Below are 13,979 nucleotides of genomic sequence, written 5' to 3'. Positions count from 1 at the left end.
TTTGCACTTAAACTAAATTTAAGTTACCTTATGCAAATATGGTAATAGCATATTCACATCATCATCATTTAACAGAAAATTACTTTTCAAATTTCTCGATTTAAAACATCCTTATGGTCAAAGTTTTTACTGACCTAAATGTTTTGGCCATGACCGCTTGCACCTGGTGAAACATAGCAGTGACAAATTGCTCAGCCTAGTGATGCCTCATGATGATCATGTTCTATAAATAATACAAGTAGTGTGACTTAAAGGCACCAGAAGAAAAAATGTATTGCTTTGAAAATACGTTCCAACTAAATCTCATGACAGCTAATCAGCAATAATGTTTGAGGAGACTGAATATTTGAATTTGTTATTAGTCCTCTGTTTACCAAAGAATTTACACTTTTGGTCTGATCGTGTCATTCCACAAGTAGGCAAAGTGTCCTATTGGTGATGTTTGTGCAGGCAGAGCTTATTGTTATAGGGCAATAGTGCACCTGTCCACATTACACAGAACACTAGCATCCTGGACCAGCAGCCAGCCAGGGCTTAGTCAGGTTTATCTGAGACTGAATGGGCAAGGGTCTTGCTTGTTAGGCCAGACAGGAATGAACAGCTGGCCACTTACAACTCAGTCAATCAGATTTTCCTAACATTTTTTTCAAAACAAAGGGGTAGTCAGTGTTATCTGGGTGTCAGCCCTTTGGGTATTGATGATGTTCATCTTATGGATGAAGTTAAACTATTTCAGTGCAGATCTTGACTGACTGCTTCTCATGAATCCCATGGACCTCATTACATCTATCCTTTGAACCTCCAATTAAAAACAGTTTGATCTACATCAACAGCTTCCTTGGCCATACATGTATACTGCCAGTAGCACTGCACTCGTGCCAAGATATCTCTTCCAAGCATCAGTTTCTCAAAAGTCAAGACTTGACATGCTTTTGATTGACAAGTGAGTGACACACTATAAATATCCTTAATGATATATCAGGCTGACACACAGATGGGATCAGGTCTGCTTGATCAGGCCCAGTGGAAGACAAGGAACACAAGTCAACAACATAAGTCAAACTGTGGGGCATGGACCACTGGGCCACCCAAGAGCAGGCAGAGCAGCCAGTAGCTGAAACATTTGGCACTAATCCCATGCAGTCACTGAAACGTAAGCAACTCAGCTATTGCAGTTCAACAACAGATTATACTATACATCATGGTTGTAAGATCAAAGCCCACCTAGGCTTGCTGACCACAATTTTAGACTATAATAAAGTCACAGATTATCACATTTACAATGATCACATGTTCACAGAGTGTGTGACTGGACTGGGTTTTATGCTGTTTGAACATTATGTCACCTTAATGTGGGAGGAATTTTTTTAACTGTGAATGCATGGTAATAGATATTGACCACCTTGGTGTAACCCATTACACAGATCTGGTGCAGGCAAACAAGAGATCACAACCAGACACATTAACAGCAGATCCTGGAATATCTAAGGAAAATAATTCTGGACAGCTAATTGCTGTGTCTTAGGTCACTGGGCCCCCAAACACAATCACTTAATCTGGATCATGAAAAGATAACAGAACATGTTTTTTTATATTCCCCTCTACTTGATAAAGGACCACTGTATGATCAAGGAATAAAGTGCACTTCCCTTGAATTGAAAACACTTATATGATAACTGGCTTGGAGACAACATGCACACTGATATGTGATTCAGACACTAACTGTTTGGTCACTACGATGGGATATACAACCAGACTGATTGGTTGCTACAACTTGATACAGAACAGGTGGATTGGTTGTCATGACATCAAACAGAAACCAATTAATTGGTTGCTGTGGTGTGGTACAGCAACATCCTGATTGGTTGCTGAGATGTGGTACAGGAACAACTGATTGGTTGCTGTGATATGGAACAGCAATAACTGATTAGTTGCTGTGGTGAGATACAGGAACAAACTGATTAGTTGCTGTGATGTGGTACAGGAACAAACTGATTAGTTGCTGTGATGTGGTACAGCAACAACCTGATTGGTTGCTGTGATGTGGTACAGCAACAACCTGATTGGTTGCTGTGATGTGGTACAGCAACAAACTGATTGGTTGCTGTGATGTGGTACAGGAACAAACTGATTGGTTGCTGTGATATGGTACAGCAACAAACTGATTGGTTGCTGTGATGTGGTACAGCAAAAACCTGATTGGTTGCTGTGATGTGGTACAGCAACAAACTGATTGGTTGCTGTGATGTGGTACAGGAACAAACTGATTGGTTGCTGTGATGTGGTACAGCAACAAACTGATTGGTTGCTGTGATGTGGTACAGCAACAACTGATTGGTTGCTGTGATGTGGTACAGCAACAACCTGATTGGTTGCTGTGATGTGGTACAGCAACAAACTGATTGGTTGCTGTGATGTGGTACAGGAACAAACTGATTGGTTGCTGTGATGTGGTACAGCAACAAACTGATTGGTTGCTGTGATGTGGTACAGCAACAACCTGATTGGTTGCTGTGATGAGGTACAGCAACAAACTGATTGGTTGCTGTGATGTGGTACAGCAACAAACTGATTGGTTGCTGTGATGTGGTACAGGAACAAACTGATTGGTTGCTGTGATGTGGTACAGCAACAAACTGATTGGTTGCTGTGATGTGGTACAGCAACAAACTGATTGGTTGCTGTGATGTGGTACAGCAACAACTGATTGGTTGCTGTGATGTGGTACAGCAACAACCTGATTGGTTGCTGTGATGTGGTACAGCAACAAACTGATTGGTTGCTGTGATGTGGTACAGGAACAAACTGATTGGTTGCTGTGATGTGGTACAGCAACAAACCTATTGGTTGCTGTGATGGGGTACAGCAACAACTGATTGGTTGCTGTGATGTGGTACAGGAACAAACTGATTGGTTGCTGTGATGTGGTACAGGAACAAACTGATTGGTTGCTGTGATGTGGTACAGCAACAAACTGATTGGTTGCTGTGATATGGTACAGCAACAACTGATTAGTTGCTGTGGTGAGATACAGGAACAAACTGATTAGTTGCTGTGATGTGGTACAGGAACAACCTGATTAGTTGCTGTGATGTGATACAGGAACAAACTGATTGGTTGCTGTGATGTGGTACAGGAACAAACTGATTGGTTGATGTGATGTGGTACAGCAACAAACTGATTGGTTGCTGTGATATGGTACAGCAACAACTGATTAGTTGCTGTGGTGAGATACAGGAACAAACTGATTAGTTACTGTGATGTGGTACAGGAACAACCTGATTAGTTGCTGTGATGTGATACAGGAACAAACTGATTAGTTGCTGTGATGTGGTACAGGAACAAACTGATTAGTGATTGCTGTGATGTGGTACAGCAACAACCTGATTGGTTGCTGTGATGTGATACAGGAACAAACTGATTAGTTGCTGTGATGTGGTACAGGAACAAACTGATTGGTTGCTGTGATGTGGTACAGCAACAAACTGATTGGTTGCTGTGATGTGGTACAGCAACAAACTGATTGGTTGCTGTGATGTGGTACAGCAACAAACTGATTGGTTGCTGTGATGTGGTACAGCAACAAACTGATTGGTTGCTGTGATGTGGTACAGCAACAAACTGATTGGTTGCTGTGATGTGGTACAGCAACAAACTGATTGGTTGCTGTGATGTGGTACAGCAACAAACTGATTGGTTGCTGTGATGTGGTACAGGAACAAACTGATTGGTTGCTGTGATGTGATACAGGAACAAACTGATTGGTTGCTGTAATATGGTACAGCAACAACTGATTGGTTGCTGTGATGTGGTACAGCAACAAACTGATTGGTTGCTGTGATGTGATACAGGAACAAACTGATTGGTTGCTGTGATGTGGTACAGCAACAAACTGATTGGTTGCTGTGATATGGTACAGCAACAACTGATTGGTTGCTGTGGTGAGATACAGAAGAAGACGGCCTCCAATATGCCCTGTCCCAAGTAACAACATCATTAAGTGTATAAGAGACCCGTGTAGGTGGTTTCTCATATCTGTTCTATTCTGGACACCAGTGTTATTTTAAAGAAGATAAACAAGACATCTGATTGCCTGACCCTGCACATGGTAACATTGAACTACCTTACAAACACACACAAACAAAAGAGATTTACTGGCTTTTGGACGAATCTGTCATACTCCCATGTTTTCCTTTAGAGCCATATAGTTTTTCTTTGACTGTACTCTGCAGTGGAGACCCCAGTGTCCTTACCGCTCCTCACCATATCAAAACTTGACAATTACTTTAGCAGCAGCCTACATACTAAAACAATGTTGACAAAATGGCTTTATAGTCTGATGAATCTTCTGAGTACACAAAAACACTTGGGTAGCTTCATAGCTTTGGGGGTGAAAGAGAAAGTCACATCTCAGGGGTTCTTTGCCTCCTGTACATTTCTAATGTAGTGAGGAAAAGAAAATGAGTTTGTTTCAAAGGCCAGACCAATTCAATTATTTGTTTACATAATTTTATTTTAAAATAATCTAAGTCAGAAAAGAAACATAATAAAGATATATTTTAAGATGACTAAAATTTACTACTGCAGTGTATCTATTACCATGTTTTCGTGTCAATAAGACACAGATGCCCTTTTTGGTACATGTTTTACCCTTTGCTGGAGCTAAACAACTCATACAATTGGTTGGGGCAAATCAGAGAAAGATTCCTTTAAAACTCCCATAGGATCCATTTGCATACCAATGATACACTTGAATTCTTCAAGAAAGAAATTTTGATATATGTGTTCCAAAACAATCCCAAATGATAAATAATAATAGGACCACAGTTATTTCTATTCTAAACTTTAAGTACATATTTTGCTGACATTTGATTAATTCCCAAATTTTGACTGCCAAAAGATGAAAAGAAAAGCTATTCAAGTAAAGTAAAATATATAAAGCTGTATTTATTCCGCCCTTCAGTACCTTGGAATGGTGGTGGCCAATGTAGCAGTGTTGGCCTGCTAGTTGTAGATATAACTATTATACACTTTACATGATGATACAGCCACCAGATTCTTTGCTGAAGATGGAGGCATTTGCAGACCCAACACGCATATTAGCATTGTCATGGATGTTCCTCCAAGGCAAATCAAATACATGTGATCTCAATGCATATTCATTTCTCCATTCAGCCCATGGTAACCTTGATACCCAAGATATCAATCTCAGATACCATAAATCTTGCACTTCATTCCAGAAATTCACAGACATTTGATTTACTCTTCTGATGTTGGTTCTATAAATCACAATTATATCACAGCACGTCTTTGACATAAGGGCACAATTACAACATAGCAACCAAGTTCACAGCATATTTCTAGCACCAAGTAATTGATAACAAATTTTCCTGTGGCTAACAAACCTATAGTGACCAGTGGCCAGATGAAAGGTATACACACAAAGGTCAAATGGCCACTGAAGTGATAGGATAGGGCACCATGTACAAACAATATTCCCTCTATATGCGCAAACAGAATAGAAAAACAGAATAGACCAAATGCCACTTCTAACACCTGACATATTTATTTCACACAACCTTGTCACTCACTGAAGTGATTCATGCCTATTTCCATAAAGGCTTTAACGTCTTATATATCTGGGTAAACCTTGGATGGGAATCTTTAGGTGAAAATCACATATTTAAAATCCGCAGGTGAAATTGTAAAGACTTAAATTAAATCCTTGTCATATTTCAAATCACCAAACAGAGAGCACGGTAGCTGAACAAATTGTTCATTTTTTAATTTACTTTATTCTCTAAACTTACCATGTGTTAAACAGTGAATAAACAGTGAATAATCAAAAGATATTACTTCAGTGACATTCTTCACTAAAAATACAACTTGGATCTTCATATGTTTCACAACAATAACCCAAAAAGTCGAGCCTTCAATTGAGTTCTCTCTAGTAATGAGACCCCTGTCCATAAACCCTTTTATTGTCTTTTCCCTACAAGTGTTTTATAGGAGTCACATGAAAGCACTACAAAATTCTTTACATTTTGTTCCATATTTCAATAGTATGGCGAGAGGCCTATTCTATCCTGGGATGACAAAGACCTCTAACCTTGTGCTATATTTACAATGTAAACAATAATATCACCATGTGCTTCATTTCAGCGGGAAGGAGATGGAAAGCTGAACCACAGATACTGGCTGTATTGTCGACATTGATCAGGACAGGGCCTGATGGGCTCAAAATTGGATAAAATCTTCATTTTGGCACTCTGTTTATTTTGGTTTTTAGATGAAAAGAGGCCTGAAAATATTGCATGTCCATGGGTGGATTTGGTGAATATTGATAAAATCTTACCAGAGCTTTCATTTTGATTTCTATGAGTGTGTGATGGAGGCTAGAAATAAATAAAGGGTTTCTCATCTTCCTTTACAGCAAACAGCTCAGATAGCAAGTTACAAAATGTATCTGTAAGATTCCACATATACTTTGGGTATAAGTTCACCATATTGCTGGATGATAGTTTCGTAAAACTGTGTAATATGTATTATACTTAAAAATTAACAAAAGCAAGATCATGATAACTCAGCTTGTAAACAGCACAACCTGACATTTTATAATCCTTAAGTCTTACAGAATGTTGTTAAAGTATCACAAGGTAACCCAAACAATTCACAAAACAATTATTTAAAAAAATCAGGACAATAACACTTTTCATATTTCCTTAAAATTTGTGCACATTTCAACACATGAAATGAACCACGAGTTATAAGCCATCCTTTGAGCATGTTTACAAATTGTTCATGACAACTCCATTCAGCAAAACACAAGAAGCAATCCAAATACCTTGGTCACGACACAAGCATGCAACATACAACCTGAAATCAGCATAGCTAGCAAAGACAACACATCGTGTTAATTTCACACAAAACATCTAAAATCAAACAGTGGCATGAAATCAGGGACTGACAGAATGGGCCGGCAGACACATGATGAGGCATTTAAATTCCTCATTACTACCTCCGTGAAGGCTGTTCTCGGAAAATCACTCAACAAATGCGAAGATACCTACCTTTATAACTCTCCGCCTTCTTGAAAAGTATTTTTTTAAATTTTTCCCAAAGCATCCTTGGATTTTTAGGCGACCCATGCTTAAAGCATGGCATGCCTTGAGTTGGTTTTCACACAATGGATAGCACTGAGGCCAATTCGTGCTGTTTTGGGGACCGTCTCAAAGTATTGAAAGTCAATTATTGGGAAAGCCTTCCCTGTGATCCAATTATTGTTGATGAAGTGAAACGGGATCGGTGACTGAGGATTTCTAGGGGTCACCGTATGTGCAGGAAGGGTCAGGTACGATTACAGTGATCAAAAGGCAGTCATTAGCACTTTGTTAAGATAATAGCATCGAGATGGTAGATTCACTAGTCAAATGGTATAGAAAAATGATGTTTTGCCTGAGAAAATTGTTTGAAGTTACCAGTGAATTACTCCAGCATTAACAATTTGCTCTGATATTAACAGGAATGTGCCACTAGCCTCTACACTTGATTGTAGGGATTCCCAATGTTTAGCCTTCATATCAGGCCCGACACCTTGCTACAGTTTCACAGGCTAATTCTAATTGCAGGTCATTTGTATGGTGCTCATCAGCTGCTTGGTGTTGAATTGAACCTCAAGTTTTGTCCTGTCATAATCTATACTTCATTTTCATGAAAACTATTAAACCTTGAAAATAATATCTGATTACACATTCACAGTGTTCTTTTCTTTGTTACCTCATTAAAATAATTTCCTTTAATTTTTGTAGTATGATTTTTATTTATCTAAGCTTTCATTTTATTCTTTTATTCTGTTTGTCTAAAACCTAGCCTAACAGTAGCACATTTATCTTACAATGCATTTTATAATTTAATCTAAACTTGTAATTTTGAAACAACATGGTAAATATACTAAACTGAGCCTGTTGGAAAACTATCCACACAGGTCAAGAAAGTTGGATGAAAATTGCTTTTGTTCCTATCATGCCCTTCAATTTTCAGCTACTGAGTTTGAATATTTCAGAATATTTTGAAGTGAAAATGATCCATTTCACTCACAACTACCACCAGCAATGTTAGCTGTGAACTTTACTGGGGTGTGTCATGGGTCTTCATATGGCATTCACATACATGAAAGAAACAAATCCTTTTTGCTCATTTATGAAAGGGGGATTTTGTATACACTTAGGTATTTCAGTTGCTCTCTTTGCACACAAAAATATGGGCACTTTGATGAGAAATTCTGCAAATGTGAGGATTTCTAAGAAGCCTCTTGATGACTATATCACTGGCAGATTAACAAACAAGGGGATACATTGTAGGTAATTCACTATGTGACAGTATAACAGACATTTATATCTATACAATGTATAACACTTGAATCAGTTGGAGAAATTAAAGCACTTGTGACTTTTGATTACAGTATTTAATAGTGATGAGGATTACAAAGTAACTTACAATGCTTATTTTATCATTCACATAATTGTACAAATTCATTTGATCTTTTTAATAAAAGATTTCATCTATGGACTAAAAATTAAATTAAGTTGTGTCAATGAGCTTTTTTTTATTAATTCCGTTTACACCTATTACATAGGAATTAAAACCAAAAGAAAGAATAAAACAATCAACAAGTTTTTTCCCACTTGAGATCTCCCCCAAAGTTTTTGCTCAACGATCAATTTTTTGTGTAGCCAGTGATAGAGGGACCAAGGCATACCAGTGCACTCTGGCTGGCCAATTGATAATACAAACACCAGTGTTGAGTCACGGCAAACCTACAAGCCACAGACTACTATCTTCGCCTAACCTTAAATCTTGAGAAAAATGGAGAAACATTGTAAAACCATGAAGGCTATACCTTCCAGGACTGAGATTGAGGGTACAAGATGCACATTCAAGTTTTAGGGGAGATAGAAATGTAGGAGACATGAAGCTAGTGAAGGAGTTGGTCTGGCCTGGTTTTGTTTAGATGTAGTCAGATGGGTTAATCAAGAATGCATGTGAACATATCTTCTAATAACATAATACACATTAATCTACAAATGTTGGTCAGTTTATTGATACCAAAATAATATAAGGGATGGGAATAAATGAAAAAAGTTAAATAATATTTATTCAAACCAAATGAAGACTCATTAAAATTGTCACCAGAAAGAGTGCAAGCAATAGGTGATTTGATAAAACATATCAGAAACAGATTTCAAATATGTAACAAGATAATATGTTTATTGACAGAATACTGACAACATGGCACACTTCTAATTTTGATAAAAGACACAGACATTTACGCATATCTGAGCAGCCTGCCTGTGACAGGAAGAAAGCTGGAATTTGGAAATGGGTCAGCACCCTATAGAGGAATCATGTGCTCTTTTCCTTTGATACTGAAATCGAATTCCAATTAAATGGCTAAAAACCTTGCCAGTGTCCCTAACATGACAAAGGACTTTGAGGGTCTGATTTCTTTATGTCGATATGCAAATGAGCGTAAAATTATGGGCAACGTCCCTGGGCTGTTTTATTTCCATGTTTGATTCCTGAAATGATTTCTTTGAAAGACGTAATATGAAGCACTATTGATCCCCTAGGTCACACTGCAGAAAATGACCCATTTGTTTCAACTGGGTCGCAATAGCTTGGGGGTTCATTTTTTAAGCTATGAATGTTAGTCAATCAAATACAATCTTTAAATGAAACTGCTTTAAAAAGGTTCCAAACAGTTAAATTATCAGGCCTCATACATTCATATTAATGAGGAATCAGTACTGAATAAGATAATCTCAGAACTAAAGCTGAATCTAATATTATTTTATCGTTATGAAGCAGATTTAAAGAATAATTGTTAAAAATGTCTCATTCCTCATTTGAAATAAACTCTTTTTCCCTCAACTGTTTCCACATTGCTGTTCACATAATTCCAGTCTTTACACAAGTAATTTTTTTGTTCATCCAGGAGCTGTTTATTATCTCCAAGATGATACAGAATATCATTCAGGCCAAATTACACATGATGGGAAATGAGGCATCAGCTAGACAGTCATTTCTCTGGCAACTTGAAACTGACTCTTCCATAATAAGGGATTTCTTTATGAGCATAACCAACTAGGGCAGCTCCTATGAAAGTGTATGTTGGACCAGCAGGTGCACTGAAACAGGTCCTGCAGCTGATTACACTTTACACACTGATGTATACCCATGTGGAGAATTGTACCTGGCTCTTTGGTGTGACAAGCCAATCCTTTAGCTGCCGTATTTCTACACGTTTTCTTGGAATCTACCGGAGATTTGGTTAAAACTTTAAAGGATCACGAGAACCACATGTTGACATAGAATCGTCAAATGACAACAAATATGACTTTTAACAAGTCAAAGTATGGCATTTATGATATGTATCCATTCTCTGTCAACTAAAGTTTGTTTCAGGGTGTCAATAGCGGTAATCTGACCGTGGTTGCTCTAAATAATGGTGAGTTGTGCGATCTTCCGATCGCTTCACACACGATTTCGCCAAAATTAATTAAAACAATATTAAAAGGAATTTTGAATAAAACTAATGAAATAAGTAACAAACATAAGTCCAGATATACAATGAACAATTTTTATAACCAGACAGTGTAATCACAAGATTACATTGTGTACTCCAGTACTGACATGGTATTTCCAAAATCAAAACTCATTATGACGTGTATAATGTGCACCCCCTTCTACACACCTGTGGTTTTTTTTAAAATGAGCACTATACCCAAGAAAATATGGTACTAAGTCAGCTGACCTAGTCTGTCTCCCAGAATCTACAGAATAAATTAAAAAAATTAATCCAACTCAAGTCTAGAATGATTTGGCCAGTCAATATTGCCTCAAGCTCTCCTGAAATTACGCGTTTTTCTCCATATAACCCTATAATTATTCATGTACATGTATGAATCATGAAGACAAACGTTAAACGTCATACAGAGTGATCCTGGATACATCATAACACAAGATTAAATCAACATATCTAAATTTACAATAATGTCAATTTGTACAATATATTATCTTGCAATTGACATATTTAAAAGTACTTCATATTCACAGCTACCTAAATTTGTCTTAATTATACAAGAAAAAGTACACATATAACCAAAACATAATTAAAAAGATTGCAGCCTTCAGGTACCAAATGATACAAGCCATATTTACACCAGAATTCTTGTGAAAAGTCTGATGATGAACAATAAATGTACCACAAAATGCAACCAATTAACAGGAAAGTTTATTTTATCCAGGTGTCCCTCACAGCATCAGCTCAGAAGAGGGAGAGTCAGAGGTTCCTAACAGTAACTGGGAAGGTGATAAGATAGCCCCATTGGCTATTGGTGGGGCCAGGGTCAGTTCCACGGAGGCTTCTGATAATTTACTTTTTCTGGCATCTTGTTATCTGCTACAGGCTACAATCAGGAGAAGTGGGGCTTGCTACCTCCAGACTTTCACTGCAGAAGTTAGTGTGGAGATGGTTAGAGCTTTGACAGATCTAGCTATCTCCGAGATTTTCACACAGTAGTTAGTGTGGATATGATCAGAGCTGTGACAGATCTAGCTACCTCCGAGATTTTCACACAGTTGTCCTTGTGGATATGGTCAGGGCTGTGACAGATCTAGCGACCTCCGAGATTTTCACACAGTAGTTAGTGTGGATATGGTCAGAGCTGTGACAGATCTAGCTACCTCCGAGATTTTCACACAGTTGTCCTTGTGGATATGGTCAGGGCTTTGACAGATCTAGCTACCTCCAAGATTTTCACACAGTTGTTAGTGTGGATAAGGTCAGAGCTGTGACAGATCTAGCTACCCCCGAGATTTTCACACAGTAGTTAGTGTGGAGATGGTTAGCGCTGTGACAGAACTAGTGACCTCCAAGACTTTCACCAGTTGTTAGTGTGGATATGATCAGAGCTGTGACAGATCTAGGTACCACTGAGACTGGCCTTTCACCACAGTAGTTAGTGTGGATATGGTCAGAGCTGTGACAGATCTAGGTACAACTGAAACTGGCCATTCACCACAGTACTTTGTGAGAAGATGGTCAGAGCTGACTCTACATCTAATTATTAGTACAAGTTGGTTACAGTCAACATATTACAATTGCGATTTCAGCAACCTATGCACATTATCAAGGTCAAGTGAAAACATCACCCCTCTTGATGATAACTTGTATTTTATACAGGATTCACTGACTTGCATTGCTCCTATTACAGTTATGACCATCTCTCTGACACAGCACCTCATTTAAATCACTAAAATGTGCCAACAAGGAACTTAACATCAAACATAATATTATAGTCTTTATAGGCAATTAGAAGATAGATGTAATCACGACAAAGAGTACTATGGATAACAACTTCTTGCCCCTTCATCAGGTGATCTACTCCTTGTCTTGATGATGATATTAACAAAAACATTACCACTCTCTTCAAGATGGTCATTTCAGCATATGACCAGTGGACAAAAAGATGCAAGTTTTGACTGAGAAGCAATTAATTTGTCGCCTGAATTAATTTATCCGAGCATTCCCCACTGGATGGAAGAAGGCCCCGAGCATTCCCCACTGGATGGAAGAAGGCCCCGGTCTGGTGGGATGCTCATCTTCCACAGGACAATAGAACTGACCAAGCAGCCAACTATGATATGATTAATTCTCCCGGTCCTTATCACATCAATGAAGAGCAGGAAATTGACAAAGAAACATAATAAGATAACGGACAGATCAAGGGATCTCCCCTTACCCTGAATGTCAACATTGTCAACATACACAACATACACAACATAGCATCTATCCTGGAGAGGTTTTGTGAGGGGGAATTACTTTTACTGATATCCTGTACAGAAATGTGTGTAAACCTGTTCAACTTACTTTGAACAGAATGAAGAATCTTATATTCTGTTCATGATACACTATTCCATTGTTTCACTCGAATAACAGTAAGATTTATTGCAGTAAAAATATCTAATATCACTTTGATGACTATTCAAGTACATACTTTTATGATAAAGGTAAATAGAATACTGTTTACAAGCATACTCCTAAAAGAACTTCAGAGCATAATTGATCTGTTAATGTGGGAAGACAATCTGCTGGAGCCACTAAATACTCCATGGGCATATTGGAAAACTGATGGGTTAATCAGGCCGAATAATGAAGACAAGCAGCCCTCATCACCCAGTTCACCAAGGTTTACTGTATGGTCTACATAATAGGACAGGCCATCAGGACGGGCACACGTCAGTTTACTGAATTATTTGGATAACAAGAATTAGTGTCTCCTGAGTGGGGGAAAGTGATGGAGCTCATGGGTAGTCACGGAAGTCAAAGACACTGATACGGCTGATCAGTGCAGCTGGTGACCCGTGGCTGGTCAGGATCTCTAGCACTGGACACACAGTGCTGTTTGCATGATGGAGGGATGGCTCAGTGGCAGAGAAGGAGGGGACATGTCAGCATGCTTGTGTGTGTGTGTGCGTGCGTGAGTGTGTGCGCGCATGTGTGTGTGTGTGATATCTGTGTGTGTGCATATGTGTGTGCGTGCGTGCATGTGTGTGTGCATGCATGTGTGTGTGTGATATCTGTGTGTGTGCATGTGTGTGCGTGCGTGCATGTGTGTGTGCATGCATGCGTGCGTGCGTGCGTGCGTGCGTGCGTGCGTGTGTGTGTGATATCTGTGTGTGCATATGTGTGTGTGTGCGTGCATGCGTTGGAAGGTGGCATGTCAGCATACTGTACTCTCTCTGTGCATGTGTGGAGGGGTGACTGGGTGGGTTGGTGTCTGCATTTGGTTGTGGTATTGAGGGCTAAACTGATGAAGGTACCAAGTGGAAATTATATCTAGTAACAATATTGGTAATCCTTTGACATCATATTGCACAGTAGAAAACCAGGGTATCCACAATAGTGATAAATAATT

General features: G+C 38.6%; 1 protein-coding gene across 8 annotated transcripts in view; it reads right to left on the bottom strand.

Moving 5' to 3' along the window:
• LOC124132148 (tensin-3-like) overlaps positions 1–13,979 on the bottom strand; it is a 304,124-nt gene that overhangs the window by 193,167 nt on the left and 96,978 nt on the right. Inside the window, exon 1 of one of the 8 annotated variants that reach the window (XM_046495853.2) lies at positions 7,071–7,163. The exons of the other annotated variants lie outside the window; for them this stretch is intronic. Coding sequence (XP_046351809.1) covers positions 7,071–7,148 — 78 coding nt within the window. The 5' untranslated portion in view covers positions 7,149–7,163. Of the gene's footprint in view, positions 1–7,070; positions 7,164–13,979 lie in introns of those variants that run through there. 8 annotated transcript variants of the gene reach the window in all.

Source organism: Haliotis rufescens, unplaced genomic scaffold (genome assembly GCF_023055435.1).
Source record: "Haliotis rufescens isolate VD_foot unplaced genomic scaffold, xgHalRufe1.0.p SCAF_4, whole genome shotgun sequence".
Taxonomy (NCBI): domain Eukaryota; kingdom Metazoa; phylum Mollusca; class Gastropoda; order Lepetellida; family Haliotidae; genus Haliotis; species Haliotis rufescens.
Note: the sequence above shows the minus strand (reverse complement) of the source record. Positions and strands in the feature narration are given on the sequence as shown.